This window comes from Phyllosticta capitalensis (genome assembly GCF_038381095.1).
Source record: "Phyllosticta capitalensis strain CBS 128856 chromosome Unknown BKA78scaffold_7, whole genome shotgun sequence".
Lineage (NCBI taxonomy): Eukaryota > Fungi > Ascomycota > Dothideomycetes > Botryosphaeriales > Phyllostictaceae > Phyllosticta > Phyllosticta capitalensis.
The window spans coordinates 1,239,631-1,257,448 of NW_027117445.1; the positions used below are offsets into that span (position 1 = coordinate 1,239,631).

Below are 17,818 nucleotides of genomic sequence, written 5' to 3' on the forward strand. Positions count from 1 at the left end.
CGCAGCGCGTAACCAGGCTGGTCCGGCACAAAGTTCCTCGTGGCACACCTACGGCGTCGCTTCCGCCGGGGGCCACGGGGCCAGCCGATGGACCAAAGAAGCCGGATCGGCGCTAGTAGTCATGGCCGTCAATATGACGATTTTGGCCTGGAAGGAAGTTAGGTTTGGGACGCGGCGGCGGCCCTGGTCGGTGCAGGTGCAGAGAGGAACAAAGTGTGCAGCTGTGGTGTTGAGCGGATCCACAATGACGTGTGCCGCTCTCGCGTAGCTCGCCGCATCTGGCCGGGCTGAGCCTGGGAACATGGGGGGGTTGTCCGAGGTGGCCTCTGTCCTTTCACCACACGCTCTTGTTCTTCCAATCGAAAATGTCGCAGTAATCCTGGGACCGCACCCGACTGTTTCTCGTCGGCGCTGTTTCAATTTTAGGACCGACCTTTTGCCCACTGACGACTCTTGTCCAGTTCCTCGAAAGGGGTAGCCCGGGGGTGCCCGCTGTACCGGGGGCCCCGGGGGAACCCCGCCATATTGGCCGGACGCACGCTCTTTCTACGCCTGAGGTGCGCGTTCCTGAGACGTAAACACCATCGATGACTCTGCTGCTGAGGCCTGAGAGCTGCCGAGCCACCCTCCCCCCTCCCCCTCGCACATGATCCATGGCCCAACCGACCTGGGGTGCAGGCTGCACTGCGACTGAATACTCCGTACGAATAGCCTGCCGAAATCGGGTTCTTGGCCCTTTCAGCCGTCGTCACTCGACGACGAAAGCACAACGGCGGCCGGCGCCGCTTTCACATGCCTCAAACACCTCCATCCTGTTGTCACTCAGGATTTCGTGCCTGTACCGTGCGGGCCTGGCCTCCGCGTCGCCCTCGTCCCACCACACCTTTGTTTGTTGTTGCATCTGGTGTGCTGTCGTCTTCTTGCTCTCGCTCTCGACCCACCTCTTGCCCTCGCCGTTGACGTCACGGCGCGACTGCTGCAGGTAAGCGCCGGCTTTTTATCTTCAACCTGCCTTAGATCCCACCCTTCGTCAGCCGCCCACCGGACAACCGCGTTTGCCGTCTTCTGCTCCGACCAGAAAGCGGTCCTCGCCTGTTGCGAGCAGTAGTTTTCTTCTTAATTCGGATGCCCACCTTTGGTCGACAACAGCCAGTGCGTCAAACGGCGACCCGATCGAGATTTGTGACGTAGATCTGCATCTTCAACCGCCCGGCCCATATTAGAAACAGGTCACTACCTTCTACTAACCGTTAGGCCGTTTGCACTGTGGACTGGCGTTGCAGTCCCACCGCGGGCAGCGCGCTCAACAGAATGACGCTTTGAAAACGACCGGGCAGCGATGTGGCCTGCAGAACGCGCGACCCCGTGAGGTCACAGAGCAGTGGTGCGCGTCTCACAAGTCGAGAGCAGGAGTATTCCGGATGACGTGCGTCATCATGTTCTCACCATCCGGCCGAGAGATGGCTTTCGTCTTGATGATGCACTTTTTTTTTTTTGTCGACCGACATTTTCCCATCCTTTTCGCCAAATTCCTGTTGCCTTGCTCTTTCAACCGCCATCTCGATAGGCCCCGGTAAAAAGGTGTCGTTCGCATTGGGGGATATGGCGGAGCGACGGGACTGGCGACACATTGTCGCCATGGCATGCAGGCCGCATGACTGCAGTGGTTGTGTGCTGCATGAAGACCCTGATGACGGTGGTAGCGGAGAGGAGGGCTTGCTTTCATGCCATACGCGGGAGGCAGGCTTTTGGAATATTCATGTCGAGAAACGCCCAGAAGAGGGGCTGGTGGCGAAAAGAGCAGCGTCGGGTTTCGGATTCGAGATGGCTCGGATGGGCGGGTTGAGGAGCTGGGCGTACAGCTTGAAGAGTCAAAGGTTTGAGGGCGCAGATTCAAGTGGCAGGGGAGGAGAAGAGAGGGAAGTGAAAAAGAATGAGAGGGGACGTTCGCCGTGGACAGACATCAAGATCGTGAGGTCCATCACGTGGGTCGCTCTTGCCCTGCCTTCTCAGGTGAGAATGGATTCTGGATGCGTCACACAATGTTCTCGGTCCTCTCACTCGCTCGTCCTCAGGCCCAATAACATCGACGCGCCATGAATTGGACAGGTGGACGCCTGCAACGACATTCCGGTCCAGCCAAAGGCCATGGCGAACTCACCCAGCGTCAGAAACTTCACTTTGCAAAAGCTCGGACGCAACTGTACAACAGCCAGCACCACCCTCCGACCCCGTTCAAGCCGCAGTTCTTCGCCTCTGCCCTCTCCAATCTTACTGGTCCCGACTACGCCAATGCCCCTCACATACAGCGCTCAGCAGAGCCTCTGAGGACCCTTGACCGTCATGCGGCTGCGCCAGCTGTGGCGCATCGTCGTAGCCCTGCGAAACAACCTGTACCTAAACCCAACCATCGTCATATGTCGAGAGCAGAGGGGGCTGCCCACCTCCATGGTCATGACAGTCGTTTTATGGACCAAAGACCGGCCGAGAAACGTTCGAGATTAGAAAACCATCCTCAGGCGCAAACCGCAGGCGTAGACGCTCTGCGAACAAGCCGCCGACGGGCGCCTAGCAGTGATGATCGACCTGACGTTTTAGGAAACATGGACGAAGAAGATACATCGACAAGACTCAAAGCAGAAAAGACCCGACTTTTGGCGTCTCGCGACTGGGTCGGGCTTGCCTCCTCACGGCCTTTCCACATGGCATTTGCGACAGGTAATGAAAGGCAAGATATCGGCAAGAGGCGCAAGGTCAGGAGGGAAAGAAAATCGCGCCATGTCAAGAGAGAGAAGTATCATGCGACTGTTCCGACGCGGCCTCAACACATACATGACGATGGTCAATACATGAGCGGGGCCATTTTGGCCGACGACGATATTCGCATCAGAATCGGCACAGACGCTCTAGCAACGCAATCTTTCGTTGGAGAAAACGACTTGCATGAGGTCAATAGCTCGGCTGCCCCCTCGGACGAAATGCTTTTTGATACGGAGACGTGCATTGTGTCGACACGACCACAAGAAGAAGAGTTTCGAGAGCACAACGTCAACTTGCGCAGCTCAAGTTTCGAACGGGCAAATACACAGAATGCAGCTAACCATTGCGAGGCAGACCACGTCCCCTACAGAAGCACTCGCCTTATTGATCGAGATACACCATTGGCAGATGTTGACAGACTGCTGCAGCAATTGGAGAAAAAGCCATCTTGCTTTCCCATGCCGCATGAATCCCGTTCCGGCGGTGCAGCGCATGTAGACGCTAACGTTCATGCATCGCTCGACGAATTGGAGAAAGACCACTACGCCAAGTATCCGGAGATGCAGGGAGACAATGTGACCATGCAATCTCCAGCGAGCGAAGCATCGGGCGACTACCGCTCTGCGTATCAGACTCATGGTCAAGGCGCGATGGATCCTGTCACTATCCGAAGCACATTGTCGCCACTTCCCGTCCACTTCGCAGGCCGATCTACCACAGGCGACCTCAATCCGGAAGACCCAAAAGCAATTTCGAGGAACGAGGGCAATGAAATTCGGTCGAGAAGCTCAACGGCGCAGCCCGCGTTGCACAAAGTGGATGTCAACGACGAAACAATGCACTTGCTCGACGACACTGCGTGGAGGAAACTCGTTCACGTCAAGTCGGACGCGCCGGATCGCTCCCTGTATATGCATCATGCTGACGATGGAAGCCCAGGAGCTCGTGGCAATAGTTCAGGCTCACGTACGCGCAATGGTGATGAGAGCTATCATGTTCACTCTGGCGCCATGCGTATGCGCGTCGACTCGGCGGAGCAACTGATCAGCGACAGTTACAGCATGCGCAGTGGAAAGCTCGAGCAAGATGGTCACCCCACAGTCAGGAACGCCGAAGCCCCTGATGGGACATGTAGCAGCAACCTGCATCGGCAAATATCCGTCTCAGGCGCCGTTGCCGCCGCTGCACAGACAGGTTTTCAAGCTGCACCTTCTTACCAAACAGACGGAATCGCCAAGAACGCAACACCACGCAGGGAAAAGATCTCCGACACAGAGGCTGACGCAGCAGAGCCGGACGCAGCAGAATCAATATGGAAGAGGTTTGTGCTGGGGAGCGACGAATCCGAAGCACAGTAAGAGGAGCGCAGGTCGCCAGAAAAAGCCTTAAGATCGACATTGGCCTCAATCGAACCCGCCAAATGTGGAATGTCTTCGTCGCTTTTTGTTCAACGATCCATCAGCTCGGCGTTTGGCAGCTCACCCCCTCAGCCTCTTGTAGGCAACTCGCATGATATCGTTTTCCAGCGTCACAAGCGCGTCGAGGCAGCAGCAGCAAGGACCATGCTCGAGGACGGCACGGACGAACTGCCAATGTCGATGGTTGTTGAGGGGGCTCGAAAGACGACGTATGATGGCTTGTCCTCCAACGATTGGACTCATACTCTGGATGATGCAGACGTCCCGGGCTACTCAGTCACATCTGATGTTGAATTCCAAAGCAACGTCGCTGTGGCAAGCACCACCGGACAATTGGCCGGAGTCGACCGCGGGCATGGTAAAAAGATGACATTTTCCAAGCCCAAGCCCTTTGGAAGTTCAGCGGCTACTACTGCATCCGAATACCGTCCTGCAGGGCAAGACGTTTCGTCGACGGGCACTGCATTTCTCATCGGTCCTTTGCGTCCCAAAAGAAAGCGTATCAGGAGCCTGAGTAGGTATGCCAGAAGCTTCAAGAAACAAGCCGAAACCGAGATGGTTGATGATTAAATGTCGTCCATCACCATCACCGCCTTGCCTGATCGGTGAGAAGACGACGGCATTCGCTGAAAATTTTTGCCGGCAATTGACTCGAAGACCAAAACTTTAAAAAACGGTTGACCGGGGAGAGGCCAGGTGGTATTCTTGGAAACTTCGACGGGAGCGGGCACGGAACCCACAGATCTGGGGAAGCTCGAAATTGCAGGTCAAAAGGGCATTCTGTGCATGTCGCGAAACGGAAGCGCCGTGAGGAGAGAAACGTTTCTGATGAGTTTGCATGTTGTGGTTACGTACTGCGTCAGCCAAGACAGTCTGGACACGGCGGGAGGTAGGTACACGGAGTCAACGGTGCTATGTTGCAAGTCAGCTCGTGGACAAGGCGGTGCTACGAGGGCCCAATTCTGCGTTGCACGCATTCATCTCTGACGGACTGGCCGCAGGTGAGGTGGGCAAGGCACCTGATGCAAGGTGAGAATGGCAGTAGGCAACAAGGCAAGCAATGGAACATGTCGACGGTACCAAGAAACCATCACGGGCAGGCCTGATCATGCCGACCGCCAAAAGACTTCAGGCCAGATGTATCAGAATTGACGGTCCAGAAAAAATGGTTTCAGTTTCGGCATTGACACAGGGCAGGGCTTGCTCAAACATTGTTGCTAACGTAAACAAGGGAGACATGAAGCTTCGATAGTGTGGAGACGGACACAAAATCAATCTGGCTTCGATAAAGACGACTCAATAGGAGTATCTACATGGCGCAAGAGGGTGAAAAAGTGTTGAATGGCGGTCTTGGAAAAAGCAAAGAGGAATAAACTTGACGAGCCAATCACGTCGCACGCCGTTTCGTGTCTCTACTGCCAGGCTTCCCACTCGTCAAGGCACAACCTCACCTCATCATCACTTGCATCAGAACATCTCTGTCTCCGTGTAACCACGGCTCCACGCAATCAATGCAACAATCTATCAATCAATCGATCAGCCCGCCCGCTAGTCAATCAATCATCAGTCAATCGCCCGGATTCAGGCCTGCCTCGCATCGCATCGCGTCCCATTCGCTTTCTCGACACTCGCATCGCGTCCATCTGCTCTTCGTTCCTTGCGCGCAATCAACGCCGCAACCGCAGCCGCTTCCGTCTTCTGCGACAGCGTCGACCAACTCGCGCGATCCCTGGTCTGCCTTGGCTGGCCGAGAAACCCTGCCCAGCCTTGTTTTGCCCTGCCAGTGCCAGCTGTCACCTCAGGGCTGTGTGGTCCCTCACAGCAACTACTGCCGCCGATCAACGCATCGCACCGCATCGCTGCACTGACGACAGCAGCCTTCCCGATGTCTCTGCTCTCCCGGCGCTACTATCAATGTCTGATCAGCGAGGCAGGGCAGCACCCGCATATCAGGGCTCCTTCAAACTAACCCCGCCGAGTATGAGCACCGCAGTACGGGCAGCCAAATGCTTTCCCATTGATCACTCTACGACACTAAGGTTGACACGTCCAAGGCGCCCTGCCCTACCTGGCTGAGCGGTCCAACCTCCGGCCACCACGCATCCAAGCTGTCTCTCCTGCTGCGACTTTTACGACTACGAAGCACAATGCCATTGTGAGCGATGGAGACAGCCTTCCCCTCACCTTCCTGTCTGCCTCTGATACCAAATTCCGACTGCCGTGTCCAGGGTCTTCTTTGCCGGACGGCCCGTCTGTCGATTGCCCTATCCACCTATCCCCCTAGCCAGGCCCCGGCGGGCGTGCCGCAGACCCTCACGACTTGCGCCTCACCATCAGCCGCATCTGTAGCAGTCGTTCCCCGCTGGCCGGCCGGCCGGCCGCCATGGTGTCCGCTCCGGGAGGCCGGGTACGGACGGACAACAGCAGCTCCTATCCCATCATTCCATCCAAGGATGGGCGGACTGGCTTGACTAACGGATTGCTGCAATTGCCTGAGGTGTTTTTTTGCGTTTGGAGCCGTCGTGCGGGCATGCTGTTGCTTTTTGGAGACGCTTCCGAAACCGCCTCATTGCTTGATTGACTCTTGCCAGCGAAGGAAGGAGGGGACGAAAACAGTCTTTTGGTGGTTGCTTCTTTTGGGCGTTGTTTTCGTCGAGCATCGGAGGAGTCACAGCTAGGTACGGTCTCTGCTGTTCTGCCCGTCGTGGCATTCGTGGCCGTGGCAGGGCCCCCCAGCTCATCAGGTCCAGAACCCCACATCCCACATCTGCCAACGTGTAGCACGACAGATTGATTGTTGTTGGCCTGTCTTGTCCTCAGTCAGAGGCAAAAAAGGGCAAGAAGAACAGAAACATGCCGTTGAGAGTTGAGACAAGCGACCGCAGAGTTGTTTCTGTCTTGCCCGTTTATCATCCTTTTCTTTGCCCTCCCTTGAGCGCCCCCAGGTTTTTATTGCTGCCCTCAGAGGGGTGTTGACACCACAACTCCTACCTTGCTTTCCCTGCCTCTTCTTCTTCTTGCCCTCGTAGTCTGTCCACTTTTCATCCACAACTGCTGCTGCGGCGGCCGCCCTTGCTTCTGCCATAGTGTCGTGCTGCGCTGCCGTTAGTTTCATCCTCGGTGCCCCTCGAGCCCTCTTCTCCTCTGCTCCCCCGCCATGCATGTCATGTCAATGTCCTGCCCGCATCGGGAACCAGGCTCCCCCAACGGCCGTGCCAAGATTGCTGCTTTGAGCGGTCTGTCTCTTTCAGGTCCTGGGGGGTTACCGTGCTTGGAATCAAGAGCGGTGGTGGTGGTGGTCGAGAGGGAGGAAGGCCCTCACGCGACGCGTACGTGTGGAGCAATTGAAGATGCCAAGGAGAGGAGATGTTTGGATGGACTCTTCTGGTGCAGGAGAGGACGTTGTTGTGGGTGGGATTGACGCGAGAGCGGTGCTCGCGTGAAGAGAAGATGGGGGAAGCAGGCTGTATAGCTATTGATTCCAGTTGGAGAACATTGGCCAATGAAGAGCAGCATTTGGAACAAAAGAACGGCGGCTAGATGAAGACAGCAAGCCACTACGCACTCTGGACGACCAAGAAGCGGGCGGCACAAATCCAACAGATTGATGGGCTGGACACATCAATCTACTAACTTCACTCTCCTCAAACCCTGCCTCCATCTCACACTTCACCTCACTTCCCCTACCTACCCAGTAACTACTCCACCGACAGACGCACCACCCCTCAAACAACAACGACAACAACTGCCCATCACAATCAACACCCACACCATCAAAACACCAGCATTTTCGCCACCGGTAAGCCCCCCGCCCGGCCGCACAAAAGCGCCCACGCCCACGCCCACCAGGCAGCCACGCAACGCCTCGTCCACCGCCGCCCCCACACCTCCCCTCCGCTCCCTCCGTCAGGAACACACCCACCCGCAAATAGAAGCAGGAGGCGCGGCGCGCCAGGAACAGGCAAGCAGTAGACGATGAATGTTGGGTGGGGGGGGGGGGGGGGGGGGGGGCAGAGGCAGAGAGGGGCGGTGTCAGAAGCGCCGCGTGAAGCCCTAAGTTTAAGGTTGCCGCCCCCACGCAAGCAAGCAAGCAAGCAAGCAAGGCCTAATTCGGTTAGGTTTGAGCCTTATTGTATCACGGAGAGAGAGTGAGAGAGACAGAGAGGGTGGAGGGCTAGCTGCGGTGGATGGTGTTGTGTTTGATGAGAAGCATTTAGGTGGTGGGGTGGTGGTGATGGTGGTGGTTGGCCTTGTAGGGTTGAGGAGTTTATGAGACATTCCAGACTGACCGCTCAACGCTTTCAATGAAAGAGTGGTGTGGGTAGGAGGGAGAGGGCAGAGAGGAAGGGAAAGGGGTCTTCGCGGTTGGTAGAAGGAGGAAGAGGAGAAGGTTGATGAGCATGCCAAGTCCGGATAGATAGATGTGAGCTATGTAGAAGTGGATTGAAGAGTCCCATTGCGGAGTCTGCTGATGCAAATTGCTACTTGCGCTAAAGAAGCAGCAAAGGGTGGGTGGGCCAGGGAGTCTGCGTGTGCCTCTCGCTTTGATTCAGACAGAAAAAGAACAAGACTCGCGAAGAAGCAGACAGAGAAACGGCCTCAAAACTGCTGCTGGAGTGACGGGGAATGGATGGGATCGAATTGCGACTTTCGCGCAAAGCTCGCTCTCTTCCCGCCGCATTCTACTCCAACAACATCACCAACCTCTTTCCACTCCCTATCTGCTTGCCACCGTCAAATGACACCACTTAAACTTTTCCGGCTTGCGTAGAGCGAACGAGATAAACAATCTCTCAACCCGTAGCTGCTCAATGCGCTGCACGCAGCCGTCTGGGCGTTGCATTTCGAAACCAAAAAAAACTTGGTAGGAGACGGGAAGCAAAGCATGGGTGGAACACGACGATGCGCATCCCATGACACACACACGCCCTTCTGCCCTGCTTTTCCTCTGATCCAAGTAAGCATTGCAGCAGTGCGTGCGGTGCGGGACGTAGCGGTGCCGAGATCCGGGACGGTGGAGACACAAAAGCCAACGAGGACGACGAACGGGAATAAAAGAGTGTTGCGAGTGGGAAGAGAGACGTTGACACCAGAGCCAAGAACAAGGGTTAGGTGATCTGGTCTCGTGGTGTCCATCTGCCCATGTATCAACCCATTACCGACACGCCGGGTCTGCCGTCAGACGCACGCAACGCGACGCGACGCAACGCTGGCTGGCTGGCTGCCTGGCTACACTTCCTCAGTCTTGGCTTCTGAAGGGAGGTAGGCAGTGGTTTGGTGGTGGACGCGGACGGACGAATGGACGAATAAAGGAAAGGGCGCATTGCATTGCCTTTGGGGCCTCGTGCGTTGCGTGCCTCCATGCGGGGCGGAGGAATCTCCTCTCTGTGGTAGACAAGGGGAAAGCGCAGACAGAAAGGTGCGAAATGACTGGCAGGCGAAGAAACGGCATTTGATAGATGGACGCACGCAGCCGCCCGGCCGGGTGAAGCCGAGACGATGGGATGGATGGGGGGCATGGACATCGTATGGGGCGGACGTATGGGGTGGGTGTGGGGTGCGGCCATGGTGGGGTGTGGGTGGTGGCATCATGCAGCATTCACTGCAGTCTGCTGAGAGGAGGGGTAGAAAGCTCCAGAGGGGGCAACTACGTAGGCACGTAGCCGCACGCGTCGGACAGAAAGAGACACAGAGAGGCAAGGCAGAGCGAGAGCGGAGAGGCGAGGTGAGGTCAGAGTGCAGCTGGACGTCGGGTAGTTGCGGGGATGGCAGAACACGGAGAAGAAAGTGTATGAGCAGCCGAGACGAAGACGAGAGAGCTACATGGCTCCTCTTTTAGCGACATGGCATACATGTCTTGGGTCGTTTTGGCATGATGCAGACGAGTGGAAACAGAAGCGCGTGGGGTCCGTTTCCATCCTTCTCGATGGAGCAGGACGCTTGGCGCAGTCGATAGGAAGGGTCCAATGTTGGTGGGTCAGTCAGAGCATCTTCCATCGGAGGGAAGCATGGCGCGAGAGAGCAGGGCTGACTACTACCCATGGAATGGCATGGCATGGCCTGGGGTGCGTTCGCTTGGCTGGCTGGATACCAGACGGACGGGAGGGGGCTGATGGTTATGGACGGCGGCATCATGATAGGGCAGATGGAGGAGCTCGTGGGCGAGTTGGCTGGATGGCTGGCTCGCTGGCCACGACGATGCTGGCCCAGATGGAACATGGCCGGCGGCTTCATGCTCGGCTGACGGACAGACCAGACTATCGACAATTGTGAGATGAGTTGATAACAATCATTGATGTCGTATCCGTGTTGCGCTCGCTCGTTGTTGGATGATTGACGTTGGAAGTTGGTTGGTGGTGGTGGCTCTCGCGCCCACACTTTGATCCAACAGCTCCGCTCTATACGACAAGGCCAACGGCCCAACCCCAGCAAAGCAAGCCAACCGATGATTGATTGATTGCTGCATCGCCCCTTCTGCGTCCAAGCTCTTTTGATTCTTGCAACAATGCTTCTGCCTGCTTGGTGGTGCTCCTCGTCGTTTCTTCCCCCGCCGCCGCGCAACGCTGGAGGCCTGTGAAACCATGACTCTTTGGGGGGAGCTGCACGCTGCGATATGCGTGGGATGCTGCGGCCAACCCAGAGTGCGGCTCTTTTCGGAGTGGCCCTGTGCTACCGGCAGGCATTTCTCGGTTTGGAAAATAATCAAAGCAGAGCAGAGAGGAATAGGGAAGCAGAAGCCACCTGACTCACTAGGAGCGTGCGACGGCCTTGAGGCGCCCCTCATCCGCAGCGGGCCAACCGTTGCCAACGGTTGCGCCGCAGAGTGACAGGAACGGAGATGATGGCAGTGCAGGGTCGAATCATTTTTAGGGGGCGGACGAGAGGAGAGGGGGTGATGATGGTTGCTAAGCTGCTTGGCCTTCGGCTCTTTTACCGCAACGCTTTGGCTGCCCGGGGCTGCAGCAGAGGTGCGTGAGGTGCGCTGGCTGACTGCCCGGCGTCTCGTCTCGTCTCGTCCCCATCAATCAGAGTTTCGGCCAGTGCAACGTCGGTCGAAGTATCCGGGAGGTGTTTTTGATAGGGGAGAAGGAGGTGCAAAGCCACAATGCCCAGCAAACAGTGCACGCGACTCGACGCGAAACGCCGCACAGCACGTTCCGTCGGTACTAGTCAGCGACATCGGCCGCCCTATGGAATCTTTTTCTCTTTCGCTCCTCTTTTTGGAAGATTTCTGTGTGCGCAGCCGGCGGCGCAGCTCGGGCGAGGCGAAGATCAAACTGCACATCGCAGGCCCTGAAGATCATGAAGAGATTCATCATGTGGCCGAAAGCGTCGACTCCCTGCACAGCCTTTTGATAATGATGATGAAAGTCTGATGAGAGAAGAGACGACAGGCGCCGCTGTTCGGGACCGGCACGGTGGTAGCGATTGTGGTGCCTTTTTTTCCTTTTGCTCGTCTTAAGTGGGGGGGACAACAGTGAGCGCGACGCGCCCCTCGTCGCTTTGTCCTGCAAGTCATAAAGCTGCGCATCTGCAGCCGCCAACGCTGGTGCCCGTGCGACTTGGGGGGAATCTGTTGTCGACGACGACGGCTGGAATGTGGTTCGATTGGGTGCCGCGAGTTGATGGAACTATGGGGCCCAGGCACGTCGTCACCGTGTCGCAAGTGCCAGCAGCCAACCGGAGTTTGATGAAGAGACGAAGGGAAATCTGGCGCGATGTTTGAAGGACCGTGGCCAGGTGGTACTGAAGGTAGGTACGAAGTACGAATACAGAAGGGGCAGTACAGAATTGCGACTGCTCCGGGACATGAAGACTTGACAGGAGGAGCTTGAATGCTCCCTAGGCGCACCTTTCTAAAGTGGAGATTTCCATACCTACCTTGCGATGCTACTAAGCGTCAGATGGATGATAGAGTACATGTTGGTAATCTGGAGAGGAACCTGACAACTCCTTCTCCGCTCCTTCCTCTCGCACCGCTATTCGGCGTGCCACCTCACGACGGTTGGCCGGCGCAGAAGCTGCTTTGTTGGCTGCTTTCTTTTCTTCTCGGCCTTGTTGGTTCATGACGCACAACAAAGCAGCGGCGCCATTGGACGGCGGCTTGGTGACCCATTGAGTCACGAGACAACAACGCACACCGCTTCGTCGACGACGATGAGCTGGTGACTGGTGTCGTCAGTCAGACAGGACGCGCGATGCGATGCCTTGGTGCCAACGGCCAACAAAAAAACGGGCGAGTCAAGATTTTTTTTCCCGCCTCGTTTCGCTCCGGGCCAGTGCGGCGGCAGGGCTACGCGCGCTGCTCTCTATGTGGGGATTGCGGCACTGCATCGCTAATTGGAGCTTCAGGGGGCTTCTCGAAGGCGGGCGAAGGAATACTGCTGCTCACAGCAGCCAGCAGCCGCATGCGCAGCCTCGTGCTCACCTCTGTCGAGCCGGTCGTCGAACTACAAGGACATTTCGGGAACGACGCTTCGGCACGCTTCCTTTTGGCCCCCCCTCCCTCGCTCGTCCTCTCACACCTCGCACACGCACACAGGCTGTGTTTCGCGTGGGCTGCTGGGGGGGCCCTGTTGGGCTGGCGGGCAGTCCAACAGTGCCATGTTCCCCCTGGCCGATCCACGAGCCTAACCACAGCGGCGGCAACTCGTCATTGTTTCGACAATTAGCGGACGCCACGTGTGTCGTCAGGCACGACGCTGCTTTGTGAGACGAGACGAGACATTCGGAGACGGCAGAGCAGGTCAAGGCAGCAGCTTTGTAGCGATAAGCGCCGGCAATGACAAGAATTGGGGTGAGCAGAGGGAGAGCTGTGCAGGCAGGACAGGGCAGGGCAGGGCAGGGCAGGGCAGGGCTGAGCATCTGGTGGTGGTGATATCCGCCGGCGGCCGGAATCCTGACGACAGACGGATGCAGCGGGCAGGGCAGAAGGAGACGGCGATGTGATGAGTCTGGTGTTGGAGCAACATGGGAAAGGAAGGGCAGAGAACAAGAGGGCAGTGAGGCGGGAGACGGGCATAAAGTGAGAGCGGGCATAAAGTGAGAGCGGGCATAAAGTGAGAGCGGGTATGAAGTGAATCGATAGTTTGCTATCCCTTGTACGGGCACTCTGGCAGTATCATGACGTGCGCGGGCGGTGCAATTTGCCTCGAGCCCAAGCCGTTTGAAACGAACGCGCTAGGCTTGCCGCTCAAGAGCGTTTCCCCATTTCCGGCCTGCCTCACCCTGGCCGTCAGGGAGGGAGTCTGTCTGCAATCTCTGCGACACTGACACTTGCGGAGAGCGAGCGATCCGCAGGGATCCCAGCTTCGCCCTTGTGCCAGTCCCGTCTTCCTTTAATCCATCCTCCTCAGTCTACACTCTTCTCTCGCCTGTCGACAGTCTCCTCGCCGTCGGGCTCCTCTTCTCACTGACCTCACCCTCGCCCTTCTTCCGCGCCCTTGATACACCATCTCGCCGCAGCATCATCGCACAACCACCCAACGCCACCGGTTCCTATCCTCAGGCCTGTCCGCCCTGTCCTGTCCTGTACGTCCTACCAACCCACTCGCTCACCCCGGTTCCTCGCCTCAGCTTTGTTGCCCGCACGTTGCGCGTGGAGAGCTCATGCACGCTTACCGCATCTGACCCAAGCTGCAGGCCCCAAAAACGCAAGCTCCCTCGCACTGGAGCACCACCCCGAATTCGACCCCATCCGTATCCAGCTGACCTGCCGCATCACTGCCTGTTCGCGCTCGATGCGCATTTCTCAATATGCGGTAAACACGACAGCCCACTCGCCCATTCACCACCGACTCGCAGACCAGCTGGCTCGGTCGCACGACCAACATCTTCTCTCATACTTGCTCTCCGATTCCAAAACTTCTAATATCATGCCGGCCCGTCCCCGTCGCCAGTAGGCCCTCTCATCGCCATCCCTCAGCATGATCTCCTCACCACTACCTTCGCCCTACGACTCTCCAGACCACAATGGAGTCACCCGTCCCAGGTTACCAACGCCAAAGAACTCGTTCTATCGATTCACCTCCCACACAGGTTACACCCTACCGCTCTCAATTCCTTCTTCCTCCTTCACTAGCAACCCTTCCTCGCGCAACTCGCCCACCTCGGCGCCCTCGCTCGTCGACACAAACTCGGCCCAGACCACACCGGAGAGTCTCCAGCCTGTCCGGTATCCCTTGGCCTTCCCGAGTGCTCCCTTCTCTCTCCCCGAGTCTGCCATGTCACATTCGCCCCCGCCGACCTCGTCACCAACCGCCATGGCAGAGGCCGTCGCCATTAGCAAGAGTCCTGGCCTGATCCGCCGCATCTCCCGAGGCGCACACACCCGGCTTACCCGCCAACGCGGAAATGGCGCCAATACCAGACGAGACCACAGTGCCGGACCTGTCATCATGCGCCGGAGGAGTGACAGCAGGGTGGCCAACAATGACCCAAGAGAGACGGCAGGCTGGGATGTCTCTGACTACGACCTCGACCCCGAGAATGAGGAGGCCATTGAGGACCCCGTCGAGCCCACAATTTCCCATGAGAGCATCGTCAATGCGCTTGGCATCACTTCCGCGGGTCGGACCAGTGGTGCCCCAGCGCCCGAGGGTGCTGTGGCTCCAATCCGGAATTCCATTCTCGAGGGCGGCACATTCCTCACCAAGGTGACCAAGAAGAAGAGACACAACATGAAGTTCCGTCTCGACTTCGAGTCAGCCAAGGTGACTTGGGATCCTTCACGGCCTTCGAAAACTTTTTACATTGACGATGTGCGGGAAATTCGCATTGGTGCGGAAGCGAAGAACTACCGCGAGGAGTTCCAGATTTCGTCCGATGTTGAAGATCGCTGGTTCACAATCATCTACTCCGATCCGGACCAATCAAAAGGCCGCTCCATCAAGGCCATGCACCTGATTGCCCCCAACAACTTTCTCTTCCAATTGTGGACGAGCACCCTGGAGACGGTTTCCAGAAGCCGAATAGAGATGATGGCTGGCCTCGCTGGCACCGGCGAGAAGACTGCAAGAGCTCTCTGGAGACGCAACTTCGACAAGCACTTCAAGGGCGCCGAGCACTCCGAGGATGACGAGAAGCTCGACTTTACCAACACCGTCAAGCTTTGCCGCAGTCTGCAGATCAACAGCTCGGAATCCGCCCTCAAGGCCCAGTTTGACAAGGCCGGCGAGCAGTCCGGTTACCTCCGTTTCAATCAGTTCCTGGCCTTTGTCCGCCGCCTTAAAGAACGCCGCGAGCTGAGACCCATCTACGACTCCACCAAGGGCTCGGGCAACGAATTGGACATCAGTAACTTCTTCCGGTTCCTCCAGGAGAAGCAAGGTGTTGATGTTGCCGGCGACCTCGACTATTGGGTTAGTGTGTTTGAGAAGTTTGCGCGGAAGCCCCGAGCAAACAGCTTGGCGTCGTCTCCTGGAACCGACGTTGCCATTTCTACCATGACGTTTCAGGGGTTTCAGGCTTTCCTGACTTCTCCTGCAAACCACGTCCTGACACAGACAAGGACGGACGTCAGCCTCGACCGCCCACTCAACGAGTACTTCATTTCCAGCTCCCACAACACCTACCTCCTCGGACGCCAAGTTGCTGGCCACTCGAGCACAGAAGCTTACATCATTGCCCTCCAAAAGGGTTGTCGGTGTATCGAGATTGACTGCTGGGATGGCAGCGATGGTCGTCCAATCGTCGTACACGGCCGGACGCTTACCACCAGCGTGCTCTTCGCCGACTGCATCTCGGTCATCCACAAGTATGCCTTTGCCTCATCGCCCTATCCCCTGATCATCTCCCTCGAGGTTCACTGCAGCCCGGACCAGCAAACGGCCATGACCGAAATCATGAAGAACCAGTTTGGAGATGCGCTGCTTCTCGAACCACTCGACAAGTCTGCAACTCTGCCCTCCCCTGAAGATCTCAAGCACCGCATCTTGATCAAAGTCAAGGCATCGGAAGAAGACGAGAAGATGCACTCGAGGGATGATGCAAGCTCTGCTCGCAGCCGCGCTCGGAGCCTCAGCTCTCCCTTCTCCAAGCCAATCAACATTGACAACAACACGATCCCCGAGTCCCCCATTCTCTCAAGCCCCCCGTCAATGACCCCACCTGACCGGGCAAGCACCTTTTGGACCACTCCCAGAACCTCGGTCACTTCGACAGGGGTCAGCATCCACAGCTCCGCAGATGACAGCGACAGTCCGCCCGCAACCATTGCCGAAAAGAAGTCGAAGAGAAAAAAGACGAGCAAGATCATCAAGGTGCTTGGTGACCTCGGCGTTTACACTCGAGGCATCAAGTACTCGGATTTTAGACTGCCCGAAGCCAAGACCTACAACCACATTTACTCGTTTGCAGAGCGCACCTTTGACAGCCTTTGCAACAAGGATTCAAACTGCAAGGAATTGCTCGAAGAGCATAACATGCGCTACCTTATGCGCGTGTACCCCTCGGGGTATAGGATCAACTCTTCCAACTTCGACCCAATCAAGTTTTGGCGACGCGGAGTGCAGATGGCTGCATTGAACTGGCAAACCTACGACCTCGGTCAGCAAATCAACGACGCCATGTTCGCTGCAGGCCTCGACCGGACCGGCTATGTCCTGAAGCCGCAAGAGCTCCGCGAACCGAAGCACCGGGAGCCTAGCGGAGATGACAAGACCAAGCGTAAGCAAAAGAAGCTGGTCAAATTTTCCGTCGACATTATTTCGGCCCAGCAATTGCCGCGCCCCAGCGGCATGCGTCCTGATGCTTCCATCAACCCGTACGTCGAGTTTGAAATGTACAGCGCAAACGACAAGGCCAGGGGTGCTGCCATTGGCGAGGGCGGAATGGACGCGTCAGCGCGGAACGGTGTCTCCGGAATTGGGGTCCCACTTCGCAAACGTACCCCGATCATTGAGGGCAACGGCTACGACCCCAACTTCAACGCGCCTCTCTCCATGACGCTCGAAACTCGCTTCCCGGATCTGGTGTTTGTGAGGTGGACCGTCTGGAACTCGGCCGACGGCAAGACCATGAGCTCTAGCAACGTGCCGCTAGCGACGTTTACGGCCAAGCTGAGCAGCCTCGAGCAAGGCTACCGACACATTCCCCTCTACAACGCCAACGGGGATCAGTACATGTTCTCGACGCTATTTTGCAAGATCAGGAAGGAAGATCACGTGAGCATCGAGCAGAACATGCAGCTGCCACACCACTACGCGAGCACCAATGCTAGCATCAAGGAAATCGTGCCGACTCCTGCTAGCCTTTCAGAGCCTCCTAGCCCCCCTTTAGAGGCCGTCCGAACTGGAAAAGGCGACTTTTTCAAACGCGTCTTCAGCCGGACACCATCGGAGCGCAAGCGGAAAGACCGCGAGAGAGGCGACGCCTATGGGGATACCACTGGTTCTTTTAGCCGCAGCTCGACCATGGAATCCACGACGTCATTCAAATGAATCCGCCGCGTGGGCTCCTGGCTCACACCTCCATTTTCACGACCACGACGAACAACAAAAGCATCATCATATTCCCTCGCGCAAACAGGTTGAGCGTTGCGACATCGCAATTGACTCCCGTTACGACTTTGGGGAACATCAGAAACGCATTGGAGAGGAAACACCACGGGGTCTCCGTTCAAACAACCGAGCACTTCGTTT

General features: G+C 56.9%; 6 protein-coding genes across 6 annotated transcripts; 4 read left to right on the plus strand and 2 right to left on the minus strand.

The window, feature by feature from the left end:
• Nucleotides 1–1,638: 1,638 nt before the first annotated feature.
• BKA78DRAFT_297185 (uncharacterized protein) lies at nt 1,639–4,748 on the plus strand (the record flags this gene model as incomplete). Its single annotated transcript, XM_066886726.1, has 3 exons — nt 1,639–2,013; nt 2,217–4,114; nt 4,223–4,748. 3 exons carry the CDS (start codon nt 1,639–1,641, stop codon nt 4,746–4,748), a joined length of 2,799 nt encoding a protein of 932 aa, XP_066742704.1.
• Nucleotides 4,749–5,337: 589 nt separating this feature from the next.
• On the plus strand, nt 5,338–6,690 carry BKA78DRAFT_165623 (uncharacterized protein). The gene is made up of 2 exons (XM_066883166.1): nt 5,338–6,156; nt 6,233–6,690. The coding sequence occupies exons 1-2, from the start codon at nt 5,520–5,522 to the stop codon at nt 6,460–6,462; spliced, it is 867 nt and encodes a 288-aa protein (XP_066742705.1). The 5' UTR covers nt 5,338–5,519; the 3' UTR covers nt 6,463–6,690.
• Nucleotides 6,691–9,137: 2,447 nt separating this feature from the next.
• Nucleotides 9,138–9,873, minus strand: BKA78DRAFT_165429 (uncharacterized protein). Its single transcript, XM_066883165.1, has one exon. It carries the CDS (start codon nt 9,743–9,745, stop codon nt 9,326–9,328), a length of 420 nt encoding a protein of 139 aa, XP_066742706.1. The 5' UTR covers nt 9,746–9,873; the 3' UTR covers nt 9,138–9,325.
• A 2,485-nt stretch (nt 9,874–12,358) lies between these two features.
• Nucleotides 12,359–13,043, minus strand: BKA78DRAFT_372783 (uncharacterized protein; the record flags this gene model as incomplete). The annotated part of the gene is made up of 2 exons (XM_066892752.1): nt 12,359–12,608; nt 12,704–13,043. The coding sequence occupies 2 exons, from the start codon at nt 13,041–13,043 to the stop codon at nt 12,472–12,474; spliced, it is 477 nt and encodes a 158-aa protein (XP_066742707.1). The 3' UTR covers nt 12,359–12,471.
• A 513-nt stretch (nt 13,044–13,556) lies between these two features.
• On the plus strand, nt 13,557–14,216 carry BKA78DRAFT_337566 (uncharacterized protein; the record flags this gene model as incomplete). The annotated part of the gene is made up of 2 exons (XM_066890250.1): nt 13,557–13,709; nt 13,821–14,216. Coding segments are annotated over 2 exons (382 nt in total), but the record flags the coding sequence as incomplete, so codon positions are not given.
• BKA78DRAFT_253520 (uncharacterized protein) lies at nt 14,105–17,617 on the plus strand (the record flags this gene model as incomplete). The annotated part of the gene is made up of 1 exon (XM_066884829.1): nt 14,105–17,617. One exon carries the CDS (start codon nt 14,105–14,107, stop codon nt 17,615–17,617), a length of 3,513 nt encoding a protein of 1,170 aa, XP_066742709.1.
• Nucleotides 17,618–17,818: the final 201 nt, after the last annotated feature.